The 24,868-nt window shown below is 42.6% G+C and overlaps 1 protein-coding gene across 1 annotated transcript in view; it reads left to right on the forward strand.

Annotated features, from left to right (window-relative positions):
• The window catches only part of naaladl2 (N-acetylated alpha-linked acidic dipeptidase like 2), a gene marked incomplete at both ends in the record, with an annotated part of 608,474 nt that overhangs the window by 293,324 nt on the left and 290,282 nt on the right, over nucleotides 1-24,868 (forward strand). The window contains one exon of the mRNA XM_079244879.1: nucleotides 15,810-15,899. Coding sequence (XP_079101005.1) covers nucleotides 15,810-15,899 — 90 coding nt within the window. The remainder of the gene's footprint in view (nucleotides 1-15,809; nucleotides 15,900-24,868) is intronic.

Consider the following 24,868-nt stretch of genomic DNA (forward strand, 5'->3'; position numbering starts at 1 on the left):
TTCACCTCTGACTATTTTTAGCTCTGCACTAACAGAGCTGTGAGAATCTCTGCCCATGCTTCTCCTTTTTGGATGGTGATTGAATGAATCGGGAGCTCTGAACCTTCTTTAACTCAGCTGCAGAAGCCGTTCAGAGCCTTGATGTGACAGGAGTGATATGAACGTGTCAGCAGGGTTTACATCTATTCACAGCTGTTCAACCAAGCCATAAACTACCACCAATTATTGCTTTGATGATTAAAGCAGGTTTTCTAACCACAGCATCAGTTTTATCTGTTTGACTTTAACCAGTTAGAAACTCTGTATTTTCCTTAGAACTGGCCTCGGTATTCTGTAGCCACAGTGGACAAAACAAAGTAACAAGCAGTTTATAGTGGATGTGGACCAAACGCTGACTTCTGAACATTACATTGTCATTTGGAGGTTGCTAAAAATCCCCCTGAGCCCATTTTCAGACCTTTGGAGGTTGTCCTCTTCTGAAAAATGACCTTGTGTGTGTAATTATAGACACAATGTCTTCAGGACGACCTCAGCTGTCAGATTCTGAGGCTAGAATGATGTAAAATGAACGTATGAACAGATAAAGCAGCATAAAGAGCAACCAGAAGTTTGTAGAAATAACACACATAGATCAGCAGTTACCAAGTGTTTTGTCATCTGCACATCATTCTCTCACGTCTAAAACACACACACACACACACACACACACACACACACACACACACACACACACACACACACAGTTTCCATGTTTCCACGCTTCTTCCTGCTACTATCTACCTGCTATCCTCACTGCAGCACCTCCACCTCAGCTGCATCCCAAACGTCTTCCTGGCTTTATTCCAGCCATAGAGGATCATTATTTTCCTGCTTTTCTCATCACGTGTTGATCTTTGGCTGCTCCTGATTGGACGTTACCATCAGTTTAAGCTCTCTGATTGGTGGAAAGACAGGAAGTGCCATAGGGTGTGAATTCTACAAATAAAATGAAGCTGCATGATAGGCCAACTAAGAGCTGCATTAGGCGTGTTTTTTGTTGTTGTTTTAAACCTGTGTTGTTGTTTATGAATTAAATGTGAAATCAGTCTGGTCTTGTTCTCAGATCTGGTTCTCTGGTTGCTTCTGATGAGATCTTTGTATCTAAATGAGAAAAACCTTAAGTGTCATCAAAAGGAGTATTTACCATCTTAATTATCTGTGGTTATTTTATTAGATGTTGTGCTTCGTGCTGCCAGCAGTTAGTTCAGTCCAAAAACTCTTCGTTAGGTTTTAATTGCAGCAGACAGCATTTATATTTTCTTTGACTGCCCAGGAGATTCTCATGGTGATGAGGTGGAACGGGAGATTCTCATGGTGATGAGGTGGAACGGGAGATTCTCATGGTGATGAGGTGGAACGGGAGATTCTCATGGTGATGAGGTGGAACGGGAGATTCTCATGGTGATGAGGTGGAACGGGAGATTCTCATCATGATGAGGTGGAACGGGAGATTCTCATCATGATGAGGTGGAACGGTAGATTCTCATCATAATGAGGTGGAACGGGAGATTCTCATGGTGATGAGGTGGAACGGGAGATTCTCATGGTGATGAGGTGGAACGGGAGATTCTCATCATAATGAGGTGGAACGGGAGATTCTTATGGCGATGAGGTGGAACGGGAGATTCTCATGGTGATGAGGTGGAACGGGAGATTCTCATCATAATAAGGTGGAACGGGAGATTCTCATGGGGATGAGGTGGAACGGGAGATTCTCATGGTGATGAGGTGGAACGGGAGATTCTCATCATAATGAGGTGGAACGGGAGATTCTCATCATAATAAGGTGGAACGGGAGATTCTCATGGGGATGAGGTGGAACGGGAGATTCTCATCATGATGAGGTGGAACGGGAGATTCTCATCATAATGAGGTGGAACGGGAGATTCTCATGGTGATGAGGTGGAACGGGAGATTCTCATGGTGATGAGGTGGAACGGGAGATTCTCATCATAATGAGGTGGAACGGGAGATTCTCATCAAAATGAGGTGGAACGAGAGATTCTCATGGTGATGTGCAGAAACTGTGTGATGCTTCATGTAAATCTGAAACAAAATTTGGGTGGAATGTTTCCAACATGTTGAGTTAATCACAATGACAATTAAAAATAGACTCCAATCAGTAACTAGACATTGGAGCAAATAAGTAGACTGGGAGTATGATAATGATAATAATAACTAGAAAGGTACCTGAAGAGTGCAAACCAATGGCCACAGTTCTTCCCATATTGTAATTTCTTGTTCTCTTCCTATGATGAATATTCCAAAGGGCCACTTTTTTTTTTTCATGTTCTGGATCATATTATCCAGAATGTGTCCTTTAACTGGATCAGTCTTTCATATATTTTAAAACCTAATGGAAACTTGGCTTGTATTATTCTTCTAAGTGCGCCGACCACTTTCGATGGAGTTCCATGCAGAATTGTTGAAAATGACCCTATATCTCACAATGTTCAATAATTATTTAAAAAAAAATATATATATATATATTCCTGGATCCAAACGGTTAAAGTAAAATTAAATCAGTTCATCCTTTTCACATTTCTAATGGCACCTGGAAATTTAATGAAAATATGTCCTTAAATTTTTAAGTTATGCTGAATAAACAAACAGATGAACACCCGTAAAAACAAAACCTATTTGGTGGAGTTAATAATAATAATAATAATAATAATAATAATAATAATAATAATAATAAAAAATAATGACACATTTTATTTCTTGGCACCTTTCTAAACCCAAGGTTGCCGTACAAAAAAATGCAGAATACTTGTTAATTCCTGATATATTTACATCCCCTTTCTGTTCATAAATATTAAATAAAAACAGTTTTATCAGCATATTACTGTATTTCCTGATACCGTGAATGTCGTGGGTAAATTGGTTGTCGTCAAACTAAATCCTAACTTTAAATTGGCAGCTCCCTCTTTAGGAGTGAACAGCACCTGCTGAGCCATCTTAACTCTACCATCTCTCTGGCTTCCAGCCATGAAGTAATAAAGACTGATGTTTCCACATTAAGATAAGTAATAAGAAAGATATGGATTTGGAAATCTCTGTTAGACTTCTCATTACTTTACAGTGATGGCGTTTTAGTGACTCATTAGTTGTTAATGCATCATTCAAAGAGCCGATTGTGGTTTTCTACAAGTTTGGGGTTTTTTTTTTTGGTTTTTTTTTTTTAAATGCATGAAGATTTATAGGAAGAAACCAGACAGCAGGATTTATTACACTGTTTACATAAACAGTAGCATCTGGAGCTGTGGTCCCAGTATTTTTTATTCTCATTTATTCTAGACACGTTCCAACACTGAAACCTTCAGGAACTTTATTGTTTACCATTCCACTAGAGAAGCCTCTGGACATGCTCTTACAGTTATGGGTCAAAATAAGTCCTGTCCTCTTTGCCTGATCCCAAAGACATGGTAGCGCCTGCAGATGAAAGCCAAAGACTTATTTATCTTCTCCTGTTCAGAAAGCCGAGACATACAGTAGGAATATTTTCAGGTCCCAACCACTATGATACAATAAATGTAGTATGCTTTTAGAAGGTAAAGGTCTCTAATGATATCTCACTCAGTCTCATGCTGAAGTCGGTGGCTCTCCCGTTCGCCGTCATTGCTGTGTCAGAGTGATGACAGCAGGCTGACTGATGACGCTGATAACATATGTTCCACCTGTGATTTCAGAGGAAAGAAGTCAGTTTGACTGTGTTTACAATTCTTCAGGCAAACTTTGCAGTTCCAAACGGTGAACACTAGAAACTGAGTCCAATGTTCTACAGAACCTGTTAGGTTGATCAGAGAGGACACCGCCTTCAGGATGGCCTTAAAAACCTTCAGATGTCACCGTTTTCTGACCTGTCACAAGGATTTGATTGGGCCAACAAAGTGTCTGTCAGCCTTTGGCACAGATATTCCCTTCCCATTGACGGTTAACATCAACATGGTGACATCAGTGTAATCAGAGTCAATCATCTACATCGATCTACCAGAGTCGGCGCTATGATGACATGAACCCCTTGTTGTTCCGATTCACAGAAAGCCCTTACTGTATTTCCATGATTCTGCAGAGTTTCCTTCCACTTTCTATCTACTTCTGGATGAAACAGCATCCCATAAAAAGCCTCCACCATGACTTTAAAGCTGGTAGGACTGAGTTGTGTGTTCCAGGTTCTTCATCTGATGAAGAAGACCTCGCTGGTGAACTCTTCACTGAAACCTCCTTGACTTTGCTCAGTTTTACATAAATAGTGTTCACATGTTCATGCGTGCCTTTCTGGCTTTCTTTTTGTCTCCTGCAGAACACTATCAAACGGTCTATTTTCTATAAAATGCAAAAAAATAAAGTTTGCTCCATATTTTCATGGATTCCATCATCAGTCTGCGCTGACGCTTCCGCCTCTGATGAAATCGCACCTCTTGGTTTGATTTTCATCCTGAGATGTTTTAAAACTGTAGAGAAACTCTCCTTACGTTTGTCATGTCAGGCAGAAACCTCCAACACACCAGAGGGATGATGTTTTCGACCGTCTCTTGGGTTTTATTGAGGGTGTGTTGGTGGAAAGAAAATAGCTCCATCTTACAGCAAAAACTGCTCAACAAGGCAACAAGAACCAACAAAATTCCAGTTGAATTCTGTCCCATGTATGTAATTATGATGAAATGTGTCCATGCTGGGAGCATGAAATGAAACGAAAGCTGAATGACTCCGAGATCACAATGAATCCGATCGTTTGGCGCTAACCAGATAACTCCATCTGCTGAAGCTTCCACTGGTGAAATTTGTTTTCTGTGTTTCTGATTTCATCATTTTCCTTTTCTCCTGGCATGTCGTCTGGTGTGTGTGTGTGTGTGTGCCGTCTCACACACTGTTCCTGAGATCTGAGAGATTCTCTGTCCAGAAAGACACTGCTGCTGAGTCGGTGATGCCTTCACTGTCTCCTCTGGCTGGGTTGTACATTTTATATCACTCTGACTGAAGTTTGAGCTGGCATTGTTAACCCTTTACTTTTGTTCTTGCTTCCATGTTTTCCAGCAGATGATCATATCTGAAATGGATATTTGTTGCTAAAGTGGCGTTTTCAGTGTTTCATCACACAGCAAACATGTTTTTACACCCAAACATGTTCTTTCAGCTTTGAATTTGCGTGAAGTTCAGGGAGGTTTTTCCAGACCAAACGTACTTGTCCATGTCCCCCTCGACTTGTTCTGTGCACTGGTCGCTTCCCGTTGCAACAGCCGTGCTGCGTCAGGAACGTTTCCACGTTTCCAAACTCTTCCACAGGTGAGGAGTGGGACACAGTCCAACATGTTGGAGCATTAAAACACAAAGTTCAGACTGCCTCATCCTCTCATCTGTAAATCCTTCACGCAGGCCCTGAAATGGCTGAAACAAAGCAGGCTTTAGATTTCTCAGATTTACATGTTCTTCAAACATTTTAAGTTGGATCTGGAGCCGACACATATAATTAGATGATCCACTGCAGTAATGCTGTGTATGAGGAATGTTTTCTTTGCAGCAGTCCAACCACCCTGCTACTTTTAGTTGCATCTCCTCTCCAACAAACCGGAATGAAAGTTGCAGGATGGTAGATCTCCGTGACCGACCCAGGCCCTCCTGCTTTACATCTTACAACATGACAAAGTCAGCCGTGTTCCACTGTTCCGTGGGCTTATTGTCGTGGCTCATCAATATGAATCTGCTAAAGTTGTGGCTCATGGTTACGCCTCAGAGGAGAGGACAACAAAACAGCAGCAATGCTTCATCAGTGTTATGCTGAATTATAAAGTTTTGTTAGGAATAAGAAGTTCGGAGGTCTGACAGCATCGGTACTTCTGAAAGATTCATCTCTGCAGCCCACCTGGATCAAAGAACTCCAAGCAGTGCAAAATAATGAAAACGCTTTCTTCCCAAGGGCATCCAGCTTGATAGAGAACATTCCTGAGCGAGACGTGCAATGTTTTCAATCATGTAAAGATATCAGCTCTGTCCTTCATGCTTAAGAGGCACCTCATTGGTTTAGTCTTACAGAAAGGCTAACATTGACATTTTGGGACTTTATGTTCTTTTCTCTCCATTCACCTTCAGTCATAACAAGTAACATCAATTTTCAGCACTTCTGGTTAAAAGAGGTTTAAATGAGTACATGACGGGATGTGACAGCGGTACCTTGCCTTCTCTGTTCACCAAAACCACAAACACTCCTGCAAACATGAGGGTAGCACTTCTAAATGTCCAAAGGAAGGAGAAGGAATTTCTGGCATTTCAGTCGTTGTCACGGCTCGTTATCCACGGATCAGACAGAAGAGTTTACGTTCATCACTCCACAAAGAATTATCACGGTGAAGCCAAACGGCAACCTCCGGCAGGAAAAAGTGAAGCCTATTTACAGCAAAAATAAACATGTTTACAGCAGAAATAAACATGTTTACAGCAGAAATTAACATGTTTACAGCAGAAATTAACATGTTTACAGCAGGATTAAACATGTTTACAGCAAAAATAAACATGTTTACAGCAGAAATAAAGATGTTTACCTCAGAAATGAACATGTTTACAGCAGGAATAAACATGTTTACAGCAGGAATAAACATGTTTACAGCAGAAATTAACATGTTTACAGCAGAAATAAACATGTTTACAGCAGAAATAAATATGTTTACAGCAGGAATAAACATGTTTACAGCAGAAATAAACATGTTTACAGCAGGAATAAACATGTTTACAGAAGAAATAAACATGTTTACAGCAGGAATAAACATGTTTACAGCAGAAATAAACATGTTTACAGCAGGAATAAACATGTTTACAGCATAAATAAACATGTTTACAGCAGGAATAAACATGTTTACAGCAGGATTAAACATGTTTACAGCAGAAATTAACATGTTTACAGCAAAAATAAACATGTTTACAGCAGAAATAAAGATGTTTACCTCAGAAATGAACATGTTTACAGCAGGAATAAACATGTTTACAGCAGGAATAAACATGTTTACAGCAGAAATTAACATGTTTACAGCAGAAATAAGCATGTTTAATGCAGAAATAAACATGTTTACAGCAGAAATAAACATGTTTACAGCAGGAATAAACATGTTTACCTCAGAAATAAACATGTTTACAGCAGGAATAAACATGTTTACAGAAGAAATAAACATGTTTACAGCAGGAATAAACATGTTTACAGCAGAAATAAACATGTTTACAGCAGGAATAAACATGTTTACAGCATAAATAAACATGTTTACAGCAGGAATAAACATGTTTACAGCAGAAATAAACATGTTTACAGCAGAAATAAACATGTTTACAGCAGGAATAAACATGTTTACAGCAGAAATAAACATGTTTACAGCAGGAATAAACATGTTTACAGCAGAAATAAACATGTTTACCTCAGAAATAAACATGTTTACAGCAGGAATAAACATGTTTACAGAAAAAATAAACATGTTTACAGCAGAAATTAACATGTTTACAGCAGGAATAAACATGTTTACAGCAGAAATAAACATGTTTACAGCCGAAATAAACATGTTTACAGCAGAAATTAACATGTTTACAGCAGGATTAAATATGTTTACAGCAAAAATAAACATGTTTACAGCAGAAATTAACATGTTTACAGCAGGAATAAACATGTTTACAGCAGGAATAAACATGTTTACAGCAGGAATAAACATGTTTACAGCAGAAATAAACATGTTTACGGCAGAAATAAACATGTTTACAGCAGAAATAAACATGTTTACAGCAGGAAAAAACATGTTTACAGCAGAAATAAACATGTTTACAGCAGGAATAAACATGTTTACAGCAAAAATAAACATGTTTACAGCAGGAATTTACATGTTTACAGCATAAATAAACATGTTTACAGCAGGAATAAACATGTTTACAGCCGAAATAAACATGTTTACAGCAGAAATTAAAATGTTTACAGCAGGATTAAACATGTTTACAGCAAAAATAAACATGTTTACAGCAGAAATAAACATGTTTACCTCAGAAATAAACATGTTTACAGCAGAAATTAACATGTTTACAGCAGGATTAAACATGCTTACAGCAGAAATAAACATGTTTACAGCAGAAATAAACATGTTTACCTCAGAAATAAACATGTTTACAGCAGAAATTAACATGTTTACAGCAGGATTAAATATGTTTACAGCAAAAATAAACATGTTTACAGCAGAAATTAACATGTTTACAGCAGGAATAAACATGTTTACAGCAGGAATAAACATGTTTACAGCAGGAATAAACATGTTTACAGCAGAAATAAACATGTTTACGGCAGAAATAAACATGTTTACAGCAGAAATAAACATGTTTACAGCAGGAAAAAACATGTTTACAGCAGAAATAAACATGTTTACAGCAGGAATAAACATGTTTACAGCAAAAATAAACATGTTTACAGCAGGAATTTACATGTTTACAGCATAAATAAACATGTTTACAGCAGGAATAAACATGTTTACAGCCGAAATAAACATGTTTACAGCAGAAATTAAAATGTTTACAGCAGGATTAAACATGTTTACAGCAAAAATAAACATGTTTACAGCAGAAATAAACATGTTTACCTCAGAAATAAACATGTTTACAGCAGAAATTAACATGTTTACAGCAGGATTAAACATGCTTACAGCAGAAATAAACATGTTTACAGCAGAAATAAACATGTTTACCTCAGAAATAAACATGTTTACAGCAGGAATAAACATGTTTACAGCAGAAATAAACATGTTTACCTCAGAAATAAACATGTTTACAGCAGGAATAAACATGTTTACAGAAGAAATAAACATGTTTACAGCAGAAATAAACATGTTTACAGCAGGATTAAACATGTTTACAGCAGAAATAAACATGTTTACCTCAGAAATAAACATGTTTACAGCAGGAATAAACATGTTTACAGCAGAAATAAACATGTTTACCTCAGAAATAAACATGTTTACAGCAGAAATTAACATGTTTACAGCAGGATTAAACATGTTTACAGCAGGAATAAACATGTTTACAGAAGAAATAAACATGTTTACAGCAGGAATAAACATGTTTACAGAAGAAATAAACATGTTTACAGCAGAAATTAACATGTTTACAGCAGGATTAAACATGTTTACAGCAGGAATAAACATGTTTACAGCAGAAATAAACATGTTTACAGCCGAAATAAACATGTTTACAGCAGGAAAAAACATGTTTACAGCAGAAATAAACATGTTTACAGCAGGAATAAACATGTTTACAGCAAAAATAAACATGTTTACAGCAGGAATTTACATGTTTACAGCATAAATAAACATGTTTACAGCAGGAATAAACATGTTTACAGCCGAAATAAACATGTTTACAGCAGAAATTAAAATGTTTACAGCAGGATTAAACATGTTTACAGCAAAAATAAACATGTTTACAGCAGAAATAAACATGTTTACCTCAGAAATAAACATGTTTACAGCAGAAATTAACATGTTTACAGAAGAAATAAACATGTTTACAGCAGGAATAAACATGTTTACCTCAGAAATAAACATGTTTACCTCAGAAATAAACATGTTTACAGCAGGAATAAACATGTTTACAGAAGAAATAAACATGTTTACAGCAGGAATAAACATGTTTACAGAAGAAATAAACATGTTTACAGCAGGAATAAACATGTTTACAGCAGAAATAAACATGTTTACAGCAGGAATAAACATGTTTACAGCATAAATAAACATGTTTACAGCAGGAATAAACATGTTTACAGCAGGAATAAACATGTTTACAGCAGGAATAAACATGTTTACAGCAGAAATAAACATGTTTACGGCAGAAATAAACATGTTTACAGCAGAAATAAACATGTTTACAGCAGGAAAAAACATGTTTACAGCAGAAATAAACATGTTTACAGCAGGAATAAACATGTTTACAGCAAAAATAAACATGTTTACAGCAGGAATTTACATGTTTACAGCATAAATAAACATGTTTACAGCAGGAATAAACATGTTTACAGCCGAAATAAACATGTTTACAGCAGAAATTAAAATGTTTACAGCAGGATTAAACATGTTTACAGCAAAAATAAACATGTTTACAGCAGAAATAAACATGTTTACCTCAGAAATAAACATGTTTACAGCAGAAATTAACATGTTTACAGCAGGATTAAACATGCTTACAGCAGAAATAAACATGTTTACAGCAGAAATAAACATGTTTACCTCAGAAATAAACATGTTTACAGCAGGAATAAACATGTTTACAGCAGAAATAAACATGTTTACCTCAGAAATAAACATGTTTACAGCAGGAATAAACATGTTTACAGAAGAAATAAACATGTTTACAGCAGAAATTAACATGTTTACAGCAGGATTAAACATGTTTACAGCAGAAATAAACATGTTTACCTCAGAAATAAACATGTTTACAGCAGGAATAAACATGTTTACAGCAGAAATAAACATGTTTACCTCAGAAATAAACATGTTTACAGCAGAAATTAACATGTTTACAGCAGGATTAAACATGTTTACAGCAGGAATAAACATGTTTACAGAAGAAATAAACATGTTTACAGCAGGAATAAACATGTTTACAGAAGAAATAAACATGTTTACAGCAGAAATTAACATGTTTACAGCAGGATTAAACATGTTTACAGCAGGAATAAACATGTTTACAGCAGAAATAAACATGTTTACAGCCGAAATAAACATGTTTACAGCAGGAAAAAACATGTTTACAGCAGAAATAAACATGTTTACAGCAGGAATAAACATGTTTACAGCAAAAATAAACATGTTTACAGCAGGAATTTACATGTTTACAGCATAAATAAACATGTTTACAGCAGGAATAAACATGTTTACAGCCGAAATAAACATGTTTACAGCAGAAATTAAAATGTTTACAGCAGGATTAAACATGTTTACAGCAAAAATAAACATGTTTACAGCAGAAATAAACATGTTTACCTCAGAAATAAACATGTTTACAGCAGAAATTAACATGTTTACAGCAGGATTAAACATGCTTACAGCAGAAATAAACATGTTTACAGCAGAAATAAACATGTTTACCTCAGAAATAAACATGTTTACAGCAGGAATAAACATGTTTACAGCAGAAATAAACATGTTTACCTCAGAAATAAACATGTTTACAGCAGGAATAAACATGTTTACAGAAGAAATAAACATGTTTACAGCAGAAATAAACATGTTTACCTCAGAAATAAACATGTTTACAGCAGAAATTAACATGTTTACAGCAGGATTAAACATGCTTACAGCAGAAATAAACATGTTTACAGCAGAAATAAACATGTTTACCTCAGAAATAAACATGTTTACAGCAGGAATAAACATGTTTACAGCAGAAATAAACATGTTTACCTCAGAAATAAACATGTTTACAGCAGGAATAAACATGTTTACAGAAGAAATAAACATGTTTACAGCAGAAATTAACATGTTTACAGCAGGATTAAACATGTTTACAGCAGAAATAAACATGTTTACCTCAGAAATAAACATGTTTACAGCAGGAATAAACATGTTTACAGCAGAAATAAACATGTTTACCTCAGAAATAAACATGTTTACAGCAGAAATTAACATGTTTACAGCAGGATTAAACATGTTTACAGCAAAAATAAACATGTTTACAGAAGAAATAAACATGTTTACAGCAGGAATAAACATGTTTACCTCAGAAATAAACATGTTTACCTCAGAAATAAACATGTTTACAGCAGGAATAAACATTTTTACAGCAGGAATAAACATGTTTACAGCAGAAATAAAAACGTTTACAGCCTGGTACAAAAACATTTTGGGTTTAATAGGTCAGGTTTACCGTCATGACAACTGTTGAGGCAGTAAATATTTTTTATAACTCTTGCTTTTAACCAGTTTATCTCAAAATTTTGCATAATTATAGGCGTATCCTTTTGATTGACAGGTACATTATGCCGCTGCAAGAAGGCAGAATGTGGAACCAGCATGTTTTTAGCCAATTAACAGCATGACTTAGCTTTAGCCCACCTCCGTTAGCTGGTTAGCTCCTGTTAGCTCCAGGTTAGCTCAGTTAGCTAACCTGGAGCCATGATTGCGATTGATGGGCCGCCCAATGAGCTTCAGTTCAGCTCTAATCAGCGGCTCCTTCTCAGGATTTTGTCTTGTATTTGATCAGGAGATCCACAAATCAACTCATTTATACCTAACTTTCCTATAAGGTTTGTTTCTCAGGAACAGCAACAATGTCCCCGGGTCTGGATAGCTGTCCAAAAGCAAAACCAAGAAAAGTCAAAAGCCATGCTTTATTTCTCGTTATTAACTCTATTACTAACCTTTCCATCAATATTTAGAGGAGTGGTTCTTCAGATCAAGGCTAAATGAGCGTAATTCATCTGTTTTTGTCTATTTTTAACAATGTAAGTTAAAATTTATTTTCCTGTTACTGCAAAGACTTACAGATAAAATACAATAGTTTTACATGACATTTTTTTGTTTTAAAAGTTTTGTGTGTGTGTGTGTGTGTGTGCATGCACGTAGATGTGTGTGTGTGTGTGTGTGTGTGTGTGTGTGTGTGTGTGTGTGTGTGTGTGTGTGTGTGTGTGTGTGTTTGGGGTGAAACAGTCAGCATCTGTCTCCTCTGACCTTTTGCTGACCTCCGGTCTGCCTGGGGGTCAAACTGACCTGAACAGTATGAAATGTGGGAAATGAACTTTTTTTATTTCATACGTTCATTTCAGCAATTAATCCAAGCAGAACAGGTTTCATATCATATGTATGAAATATGAGCCGCAACACGACAGGAGGGTTCAGATCATGTGGAAATGATTCGAGTCAAACAGAAAATACACGTTTAACATGTTCATACGTTCCTCCATCCATCCATCCGTCCGAGACAAAGGTCAATATTATTTTACGTGATCGTGTTTTTATTTTGCATGAGGTGAGGGAGAGCCTCTCCTGAGCCACACTGTGTATAAAATGTCCTGGTTTAAGTGAAGTGAGTTCATCTACGCGGAACTGATCCCGCAGTCTCCGGGCGGATGGCGACCTGCCTGGGATGTTGTTCACCACGATGTGATGCTGGACGTGACGGAAATCGCTTCATGTCATCACCAGTTGCAGCTACTTTATAAAACCTCAGTAATATTTTAGCCAAAGTGTGGTGATTAAAAACCACCGTGAGACCAATGAAAGCAGGCTGAGTCGAACAGGAAAGGCTGTTCTGAGGAAGATGAAGTGAGGAGCACATTAGCAGTACAAAGAGCTGGAAGTACAGCGTGAATGGGACTCAGATATCTTTGATCCTGGTTAGAGCCTTCTTGTTTAAAAGCTCCGCTCCTTTAGAACCATTCATCCTGCTCCTCTGAGGTACAGAACAGAGTGCTCCATTCGGCCTGCTCTTTAGCACCGCGGCTCAGGCTGGAGCACGCTGAGGGGCTCTCCGACTGCAAAACCATTTTACAGCAGTTTCTGCATCTATTTACTCATTTATCCAGCTAAAAACACAATCTGTTAGTTTCACCAGCTGAGATGCTCGCTCGGTGCACGCTCCCCGGTGCACGCTTCCCGGTGCACGCTTCCCGGTGGACGCTCCCCGGTGCACGCTCACCGGTGGACGCTCCCCGGTGCACGCTCACCGGTGCACGCTTCCCGGTGGACGCTCCCCGGTGCACGCTCCCCGGTGCACGCTCCTCTGTGCGCGCTCCCCGGTGCAACACGTCATGCCTGCTTTCACTGAAGTGGAAATGACTTGTCCTCACTGTTAATAAAGATTACTGTCCTCACAAGTCATGCTGTTTGCATCGGACGCAGTTCTGCTGCTTTCTGGACGTTTAAGGTCTTCTAGGTGTTTTACAGGAAACAGTATCTCTGTGGTTTTCATTGCTTATGAACTTGTGATGAAACCATTTATTTAAATGTGTTACTTTTACATTTAATCCTTATTAACTGGATATTTTGCTGCAAAAAGCAGGGACCCAATCCATTCCCCCAGCATGTCTTGTCCCCATGTGGACAGCTCTTAGACCACTCAGAACGCTGCAGAGACGTTTAGCTTCACAAGGAACAGAGATGACCCAGTTCAGACAGAAATCCTGGTGTTTTTAGGGATGTCAGTTTTTGTTTCATGTTCTCTCTCTGCCAGTGAAGGTGGTTTTTAGAGGGTGGGGTGTGTGTGTGTTGGGGGGGGGGGGAATGGGGGCTCTCTTCTCCTTAACATTACCAACCGGGGCATATTTTAAAGCAGATGCAGCATTAAATAATTCACATTTTCATTCAAAAGCAGCACATGAAGTTTGATAAAGACTCTCTTTGTGCCTGATTGAAATGTTTAAATATGAAATATTTAGTAAACGTCTCATCATGTTGGTGTATTTAACTAATTCAGACCCGGAGCGCTCTGAACTACATCTTCCATGTTACATCGCGTCTACATGGGTGAAGCGTTTCCTTCAGCTTTTATCTTGTTTGTTTCTTCTCATGTTTTCTTCTGCAGCTCTTCATCAGTGTTTCCTGCTCACACAGAGTCAAAGGCAAACTTAGCAAAATATTCCAGATCAAAATATAGAAGGGAATAATAAATAATGTTTTGACTCCCTCCAGAGCTGTCCCGTTTAAAGCTTGTGTTTGTTGTGTGAAATGGTAGCGTGGTAGTTACCTGCAGTAGACAGCAGTCAGCACGCCGCTGCTTCTGACACAAGCTAACCGATGTTCCACCCAGAGACGTGAAAAATTTTAGGAATTCAGCCACCAGTGATCCACCTCAGGTCTCTGGATCTCAGTTTTCATACAGGCTGGTGTGGAGGACTGTAGTTCACCCTGGTGCAGACCACAGAACCAGACTCTGGTCTGCTTGGAAAAGGGGGTCTCCTGGTTCAGTTCTCTTAAGGCATATCCACCTTAAGAGGTCTGGTCCTCTCTTCTGCTAAATACCAGGGCAGCACCACCTCTGGTGGGAATGGGGATATATTATTCTAATGGTTTGGCTGGTTTGACCAAAGCTCAGCGTGAACGCAATCTCAGTCCACATGGATACACCCCCCTACAACTGGGCTGAGTCCAGTGTGTCCTGGGTCTTCCCCAGGGTCTCCTCCCAGAGGGACGTGCCTGGAACACCTCACCAGGGAGGTCCAGGAGGCATCCTGACCAGATGCCAGAGCCACCTCAACTGGTTCCTCTCGATGCGGAGGGGCAGCGGCTCTACTCTGATCTCCTCCCGGATGACCGAGCTCCTCACCCTATCTCTAAGGGAGAGCCCGGCCACCCTGCGGAGGAAACCCATTTCAGCCGCCTGTATACGATATCTCCTTTCGGTCACGACCCACAGCTCATGACCATAGATGAGGGTAGGAACGTAGATCGACTGGTAAATGGAGAGCTTCGCCTTCTGGCTCAGCTCCTTCTTCACCACGACAGACCGGCGCAGAGTCCGCATTACTGCAGACGACGCACCAATCCGTCTGTCGATCTCGCGCTCCATCCTTCCCTCACTCGTGAACAAGACCCCAAGATATTTAAACTCCTCCACTTGTTAAACTGTGAGTCAACCTTGAGGGTTGAAAGAAATTATTAAAGAGACCATTTATTATTGTTCACTCATAAATGAAAAGGGGAAAAACTATGAAAAGAACTAACCTAGCAAATAAATGAATGATTTGCCCTGAAAAGGCAGGATAATTGGAGAAAACTTCTTTGTTTCGACTCCAACACATCATTTTTCATGTCACCTCTTTTCAGACCACCAGTTTCCTGGCAGAGGCCCAGTTTTCTGCTGAGTCAGCAGAAACCATGGACCCATTGTTCAAGTTCCATGAGACAATCGCCAAGGTAGGACCACCAAGTGCTCCTTATTGACATTCACACAGCGGTAATGAAACAGGAAGGATGATGTACAGACGATAACGTGTTTTATGACACGTATAAACAGCATTTCATAATCAAACATGCAGCGAAACAAAGCACACTTTGACTTTTACTTGCAAACCTTGTTAAATCTTGTAGGCTGACAAAAGCCTGTGAGGAGTGCAGAGTTTTTCATTAACAGCTGAAATGATCGGAGAAAGGACCCAAAAGCAGCACAAGAGATCTGGGCAGATTAACAGTTCTTATTTCAGCCACTTGGTGAGGTTCGGTGCTGGAGTTGAACTCTGGTTCCCAATGAGTAGAGCAGAGCAGGGCAGAGTAACTTTCCTCTGGGCCGACAGAGTGGACACCTAGCACATCAAGGTGAGTGAAGATCCACAACTCACGGTCAGGGGTCCTCCAGGACAGAAACCCAGTAACCACTGGGGAGCAGGCTCCAAGGGCAAGGCAGGAAGCGGAAGTCGGGGACAGATCAGGTCGGTAACGGGCAGGCAATTGCGGTCGGAGTGCTGGAAGGTCAGGCATGAGAGCAATGACAATCTGGCAGTGAGTGAATGGTGGAGGCTGCATATATGCGCAGGCTGAACTGATGGGGATTGTGAACAGGTGGCAGAGGCAGGTGAGAGCAGTGAACTGATTAGGGGTGTGGCAAGCAGCAATGCTGGAGGAAGCAAGGCTGATTGTGACAGAACCCCCCCCCCCCCCCCCCCCCCAAGGGATGGCCCCTGACATCCCAAACCGCAGCAAAACCGGGTGGGAGGAGGGGGAAACGGGGGAGGGACCGACCAGTAGGACATCATGTCCCCGAGGAACCAGCCACACCATCCCGGACAGAAGGGGTAACGAGGGACCCGCGACGAACAGGGGCAGCAGCCGGTTGATCAGGATGCTGTCGTTGAAAATCGGCCACAAGATCAGGAGCCATGACGTGGCGAGCAGGAACCCAGGACCTTTCCTCAGGACCGTAACCCTCCCAGTCAACCAGATATTGAAGACCCCTCCCCTGCCGACGAGAGCGCAGTAGACGACGCACCACATACACTGGCCCGCCATCAACCATAACAGGAGGGGGGGGGCGGAGGAGTCGGAGGGACCAAAGGACTATGGTGAACTGGTTTAATCCTGGAGACATGGAAGGTGGGGTGAACTCTCATGGAACGGGGAAGCTTCAGGCGGACGGCCACCAGATTGATCACCTTCTGAATGGGGAAAGGCCCGACGAACTTCGCCGCCAACTTCCTCGACTCCACCCGGAGAGGTAAGTCCTGATGGAAAGCCACACTCGCTGACCTACTTGGTAGGATGGTGCAGGTCTCCGACGATGGTTGGCAGTGGCGGCATAGCGATCCACAGACTGAAGGAGAGCCGAACGAGCCCGGAGCCATGTCCGGTGACAGCGGCGGATGAAAGCTTGGACTGACGGACAGGACACCTCCATTTCCTGAACCTGGAACAAAGGGGGTTGGAAGCCATAAGCACACTGAAACGGAGAGAGACCAGTGGCAGAGCTAACGAGGGAATTGTGAGCATATTCCACCCACAATAACTGTGAAGACCAGGAAGCAGGATCTTGAGAGGCCATACAACGCAAGGCGGTTTCCAGATCCTGGTTCTTACGTTCTGACTGGCCATTGGTCTGAGGGTGGAATCCTGAGGACAGACTGGCGGTGGCACCCAAGAGACTACAGAACGCCTTCCAAAACACAGAGGAAAACTGGGGCCCTCTGTCAGAAACAACGTCAACTGGAAGGCCATGAAGGTGGAAAACGTGATGCAGAACCAGCTGTGCAGTCTCTTTGGCAGACGGGAGTTTAGGCAGAGGCACAAAATGGGCCATCTTACTGAAACGGTCCACGACTGTCAGGACTACGGTGTGGCCGTTGGAAGGAGGCAGACCCGTGACAAAGTCCAACGATATGTGCGACCATGGGCGGTGAGGTACCGGAAGAGGCTTAAGCAGTCCAGCTGGGGATTGGCGAGAGGTCTTGTGTTGGTTGCAGGTGGGACAGGCCTTGACAAATTCCTGGACGTCCTGCTGCAAAGTAGGCCACCAAAACCGTTGGAGGAGGGCTTGTCGTGTGCGAAAGACCCCTGGGTGACAGGAGAGTTTGGATGAGTGGGCCCATAGCAGCACATCAGATCTTAAGGCTGGGGGAACAAACAGACAGTTAGTAGGACAGGAGCTGGGACCAGGTTGACCATCGGTGGCAGCCTTAACTCTCTCCTCAATGTCCCAGGTTAGAGATGCCACCAGGCAAGATACAGGGAGAATAGCAGTTGGGCCAGCAACTGACTCATCTGTCTTTTGGAACTGGCGAGACAGGGCATCTGGCTTAATGTTCCGGGACCCTGGACGATAAGAGAGGGAGAAGTTAAAACGGGTGAAGAACAGGGACCAGCGAGCCTGCCGAGAGTTCAGTCTTTTAGCTGAGCGAATGTATTCTAAATTCTTGTGATCAGTCCAGACAAGGAAAGGCTCCTTAGAACCCTCCAACCAATGACGCCACTCCTCTAGCGCCATCTTAACGGCTAACAGTTCTCTGTTGCCGATGTCGTAATTCCTCTCGGCAGAGGACAAGCATCGAGAAAAGAAGGCACAAGGATGGAGGTTGTGATCAGTAACAGAGCGTTGGGACAAGACGGCCCCCACGCCGACATCGGAGGCGTCAACTTCGACCACAAACTGCTGCCCTGGGTCAGGCATCTGGAGGATAGGCGAAGAGGTAAACTGCTCCTTGAGAGACTGGAAAGCAGAGGCAGTTGACTGACCACTGAAAAGGCACTTTAGAGGAGGTTAGAGTGGTAAGAGGAGCAGCAACAGAGCTGTAGTTGCGGATAAAGCGCCGGTAAAAGTTGGCAAATCCCAGGAAACGCTGGAGCTGTTTACGATTTTCTGGAACAGGCCAGGCCGAGACAGCAGAGACCTTTTCTGGATCCATCTTGACCTTCCCCTTTGTGATTATATGTCCCAGAAAAGACACTGAAGAGACATGGAACTCACATTTCTCAGCCTTGACAAACAGGGCATTCTCCAGAAGGCGCTGAAGGACTGACTGAACGTGATGGACGTGTTGCTCCTTGGATCGAGAGAAGATGAGAATGTCGTCTAGGTAAACAAAAACATACCGATTAAGCATGTCCCTGAGAACGTCATTCACAAGTGCTTGGAAGACAGCAGGAGCATTTGTGAGCCCAAATGGCATTACAAGATACTCAATGTCCTGTTGGGGTATTGAAGGCCGTCTTCCACTCGTCCCCCTCCCAGATTCGGACAAGGTGGTAGGCATTACGCAGGTCGAGTTTTGAAAAAATGGTGGCCCCCTGGAGAAGCTCAAATGCAGTGGACATGAGAGGCAACGGATATCTGTTTTTTATTGTAATATCATGCAATCCACGATAATCAATACATGGCCTTAGAGTCTTGTCTTTCTTTTCAACGAAGAAAAACCCTGCACCAGCAGGAGAAGAAGATGGACGAATGATTCCAGCAGCCAGGGAGTCGTTGATATAAGTCTCCATGGCCCTTCGTTCAGGTTCTGACAGGGAGTACAGGCATCCTTTGGGTGGAGATGTTCCAGGAAGGAGATCTATGGCACAGTCATAGGGGCGATGAGGAGGCAGAGACATGGCCCTTGCCTTACTGAAGACCTGGCGGAAGTCATGATATTCAGGAGGCACTCTGGCGAGGTCAACCAGAGAACAGGAATTGGAGGAGTGAAGCGGGGATGAGGCTTGCTGGAGGCATCTTTGGAGACAAGAAGGACTCCACTCCAAGATGGCCCCAGTAGTCCAGTCGATGTGTGGGTTGGGGAGGCGAAGCCATGGATACCCAAGGATGAGCGGCAGGCAGGCAGAGCTCAGGATGTGAAACTGGATGGTTTCCTGATGATTTCCAGATATCAGCTGACGAACAGGAGAGGTCTGATGTGTGACAGTACCCAATACATGGCCATCTAGTGCTCTGGCAGGAACCGGACGGGACAGGGGAACCCGCTCAAGTCCCAGCTGATGGACCATACCCTCGTTAATGATACAGGCTTCAGCCCCTGAGTCAATAAAAATAGGCAAAGTCTTGGGCCCCTCGGGCAGAAGGAGACGACCCTGGAACAGGAGTCTCTGGCTGTGAGGAGTTGACAAAGCTGTTGAGCTCACCAGTGCCTCCTCCCTTACTGGTGAGCTTTGGCTTTTACTGGACACCCAATGGCGTAGTGTCCAGCAGCCCCACAATATAGACAAAGATTGGACTTACGGCGACGGTCCTTCTCTTCCGGAGGGAGGGAGGTGAGTCCCAACTGCATAGGCTCCAGATCTCCCGTCTGCTGCAGTAATGGGGCGGTAATGCCTGAAGTCCGTTGGCAGGGGTCAGGAAGAGGAGATCTCCGGGTTCTCCCTTGGCTCCTCTCCTGTTGACGAGTCTGGATACGATTGTCTATACGTATTGCCAGTTCAATTGCCCCATCCAGGGAGTTTGGGGTGTCATGAGACACCAGCTCGTCTTTGATGTTGTCAGACAGACCATGAAGGAAGGCATCACAAAGGGCTGAACAGTTCCAACTACTTTGACTGGCCCTAATGCGGAAGTCAATTGAGTAGTCTGCCACTGTCCTTGTGCCTTGTCTTAGTCCCAGCAGGCCCCTTGCAGAATCGGAACCACTTCTCTCGAATCCAAAGACTTTGCGAAGCTCGGCAGCAAACAGGTCAAAAGAGGAACAAACAGCTGATCTCCTTTCCCACTCTGCCGTTCCCCATAAGCGAGCTCTGCCAGACAGGTGGTTGATTACAAACGCAACCTTCGCCGACTCTGATGCGAAGGTTCGGGGCTGCAGGGCAAACAGAAGAGAGCAGTTGGTGAGAAACGGACCACAAGTCTCTCGATCCCCTGAGTAACGCTCCGGCGTTCCCACCCAGGAGTGTCACTGGGCAAAGAGACCGAGGCAGGAGCTGACACATCAGAGGAAGGAACCTGCAGGGGAGAAGAAGCGAGCTGTGAGAATTGAGCCGTCAGTTGTTGCATCTGTGCTGTCAATGCCGCCAGAGAGCGGCCTTGGATCTCAGCTGCTTGTCTGGCCTCCGCAGCCGATGCAGTCAGTATGGCTTCATGTTGCTGCAGAACCCCCTCTTTTGTTTCCAGGCGGCTGAGTGGAGTGGGATTGTGCACTGGGTCCATCTTATGGCCAGATTGTACTGAAATGATCGGAGAAAGGACCCAAAAGCAGCACAAGAGATCTGGGCAGATTAACAGTTTTTATTTCAGCCACTTGGTGAGGTTCGGTGCTGGAGTTGAACTCTGGTTCCCAATGAGTAGAGCAGAGCAGGGCAGAGTAACTTTCCTCTGGGCCGACAGAGTGGACACCTAGCACATCAAGGTGAGTGAAGATCCACAACTCACGGTCAGGGGTCGTCCAGGACAGAAACCCAGTAACCACTGGGGAGCAGGCTCCAAGGGCAAGGCAGGAAGCGGAAGTCGGGGACAGATCAGGTCGGTAACGGGCAGGCAATTGCGGTCGGAGTGCTGGAAGGTCAGGCATGAGAGCAATGACAATCTGGCAGTGAGTGAATGGTGGAGGCTGCATATATGCGCAGGCTGAACTGATGGGGATTGTGAACAGGTGGCAGAGGCAGGTGAGAGCAGTGAACTGATTAGGGGTGTGGCAAGCAGCAATGCTGGAGGAAGCGAGGCTGATTGTGACAAACAGCAATAAAACCTCCAGACTTTAGTGTCAGCACAGTGGAGGAGCTATTTAAAGATGGGCTCAGGAAAAGTCATAAATCTGTCATTTTCCTGTGAATCCTGGAGGTAGCAACTGGATCTCCAGAACCCTTTAAGTCTGAATGGATCATTTTATTTTATTTTATTTATTTATTTATTTATTTATTTATTTATTTATATTTTTTTTTAAATTTAATTTCATTTCATTTTATTTTATTTTTTTTTAAATCAGTTTAGTATGGATTATTTAAAGTTCCAGTGTCTTTTGCGGCTGGATTTTAGCTACATGAGGAGTGTACGTGTGCATGTGTTTATGAGTGTGCATGGCTCTGTGTGCACGTGTGACATGGAGTTTTATGGTCTGGGGAACTTGGGGGTCAAGATGTTTTTAATGTACAGCACTGTGAGTTGCAATGTATGACAACGTAATACATAATTATAATTGATGAATTTGTTCCATGTGAGAAAACATAATTTTTTTCCTCATTTATTACTAATATATACGACACATATTGATTTAAAATGCTGAGATCATTTCCTCAGTCAAAAGACCAAATATTAACCTTGGTTTCATCAGCCTCACATCAACTGTAATTTTACTTTATTCATACAACAATGGATCCAGTGATTTTTATAAAAGCTGTGCACCGACTGCTTAGATGTGTGGCGATTAGAAACGCTGCTCATTGTTCGCTAAGGTCAGTACAGACTGAAGGTGAACTTGTAGAGAAGACCCTGACTGTCTCTTTGATTCCTCATGTGTGTTTAGCTACTGGAATTATTTTCAGAAAGACCAGCGGCATTGAGAAAATAAAAGGAGGATTTCTTTTTTCCTCCTGGCACCAAGGTCACATTCGTTCATGAAAAGTTGGTACTTTCTGGAGACAGGAGCAGCACGTACCGCCGCTTCCTGATGTTCTTCATGTGTCGTTCCTGATGGTTACGCCCCCACCCCATATGAGCTCAGTGACCCGCCATCCATCGTCATTCTGTCGCTGTGGCTCATGGGGGACTGGAGTCTACTGGGTGGGACGCAGTGGATGGATGGGTCAAAGGTCAATGACAGAGCACAAGAAACCAGTCACACTTCCTCCCAGACTGAATTTACAAGCACAAGTTAACCGAACATGCATGGATCTGGTCTTTGGGAGGAACCTGGAGGACTCAGAGACGCCATGCATGTGTAGGAGAACATGCAAACTACACGGCTTAGAACCTGTTTACCTGATGGTTTCATACAAACACCTTCCTGTTTCTGGTTCTTTCTCCATTCTTGTCAGAACAACAGTGCTCTCAGAGCAGAAGAGAGTGAGACCAGTTTAACCAGAGCAGGAGTGAGACCAGTTTAACCAGAAAAGGAGTGAGACCAGTTTAACCAGAGCAGAAGTGAGACCAGTTTAACCAGAAAAGAAGAGAGTGAGACCAGTTTAACCAGAGCAGAAGTGAGACCAGTTTAACCAGAGCAGAAGAGAGTGAGACCAGTTTAACCAGAGCGGAAGAGAGTGAGACCAGTTTAACCAGAGCAGGAGTGAGACCAGTTTAACCAGAGCAGAAGTGAGACCAGTTTAACCAGAGCAGAAGAGAGTGAGACCAGTTTAACCAGAGCAGAAGTGAGACCAGTTTAACCAGAGCAGAAGAGAGTGAGACCAGTTTAACCAGAGCAGGAGTGAGACCAGTTTAACCAGAGCAGAAGTGAAACCAGTTTAACCAGAGCAGAAGAGAGTGAGAATAGTTTAACCAGAGCAGATATGAGACCAGTTTAACCAGAGCAGAAGAGAGTGAGACCAGTTTAACCAGAGCAGAAGAGAGTGAGACCAGTTTAACCAGAGCAGGAGTGAGACCAGTTTAACCAGAGAAGAAGTGAGACCAGTTTAACCAGAGCAGGAGTGAGACCAGTTTAACCAGAGCAGAAGAGAGTGAGACCAGTTTAACCAGAGCAGAAGAGAGTGAGACCAGTTTAACCAGAGCAGAAGAGAGACCAGTTAAACCAGAGCAGAAGAGAGTGAGACCAGTTTAACCAGAGCAGAAGAGAGTGAGACCAGTTTAACCAGAGAAGGAGTGAGACCAGTTTAACCAGAGCAGAAGAGAGGGAGACCAGTTTAACCAGAGCAGGAGTGAGACCGGTTTAACCAGAGCAGGAGTGACACCAGTTTAACCAGAGCAGGAGTGAGACCAGTTTAACCAGAGAAGGAGTGAGACCAGTTTAACCAGAGCAGAGGAGAGTGAGACCAGTTTAACCAGAGCAGAAGTGAGTGAGACCAGTTTAACCAGAGCAGAAGAGAGTGAGACCAGTTTAACCAGAGCAGAAGAGAGTGAGACCAGTTTAACCAGAGAAGGAGTGAGACCAGTTTAACCAGAGCAGAAGAGAGTGAGACCAGTTTAACCAAAGCAGGAGTAAGACCAGTTTAACCAGAGCAGGAGTGAGACCAGTTTAACCAGAGAAGGAGTGAGACCAGTTTAACCAGAGCAGAAGAGAGTGAGACCAGTTTAACCAGAGCAGAAGAGAGTGAGACCAGTTTAACCAGAGCAGAAGAGAGTGAGACCAGTTTAACCAGAGCAGGAGTGAGACCAGTTTAACCAGAGCAGGAGTAACACCAGTTTAACCAGAGCAGGAGTGAGACCAGTTTAACCAGATCAGAAGAGAGTGAGACCAGTTTAACCAGAGCAGAAGTGAGACCAGTTTAACCAGAGCAGGAGTGAGACCAGTTTAACCAGAGAAGGAGTGAGACCAGTTTAACCAATGCAGGAGTGAGACCAGTTTAACCAGAGCAGGAGTGAGACCAGTTTAACCAGAGAAGGAGTGAGACCAGTTTAACCAAAGCAGGAGTAAGACCAGTTTAACCAGAGCAGGAGTGAGACCAGTTTAACCAGAGAAGGAGTGAGACCAGTTTAACCAGAGCAGAAGAGAGTGAGACCAGTTTAACCAGAGCAGAAGAGAGTGAGACCAGTTTAACCAGAGCAGAAGAGAGTGAGACCAGTTTAACCAGAGCAGAAGTGAGTGAGACCAGTTTAACCAGAGCAGAAGAGAGTGAGACCAGTTTAACCAGAGCAGAAGAGAGTGAGACCAGTTTAACCAGAGAAGGAGTGAGACCAGTTTAACCAGAGAAGGATTGAGACCAGTTTAACCAAAGCAGGAGTGAGACCAGTTTAACCAGAGCAGAAGTGAGACCTGTTTAACCAGAGCAGGAGTGAGACCAGTTTAACCAGAGCAGAAGAGAGTGAG

The sequence above is a fragment of the Telmatherina bonti genome, assembly GCF_933228915.1.
Source record: "Telmatherina bonti genome assembly, chromosome: 8".
NCBI lineage: Eukaryota > Metazoa > Chordata > Actinopteri > Atheriniformes > Telmatherinidae > Telmatherina > Telmatherina bonti.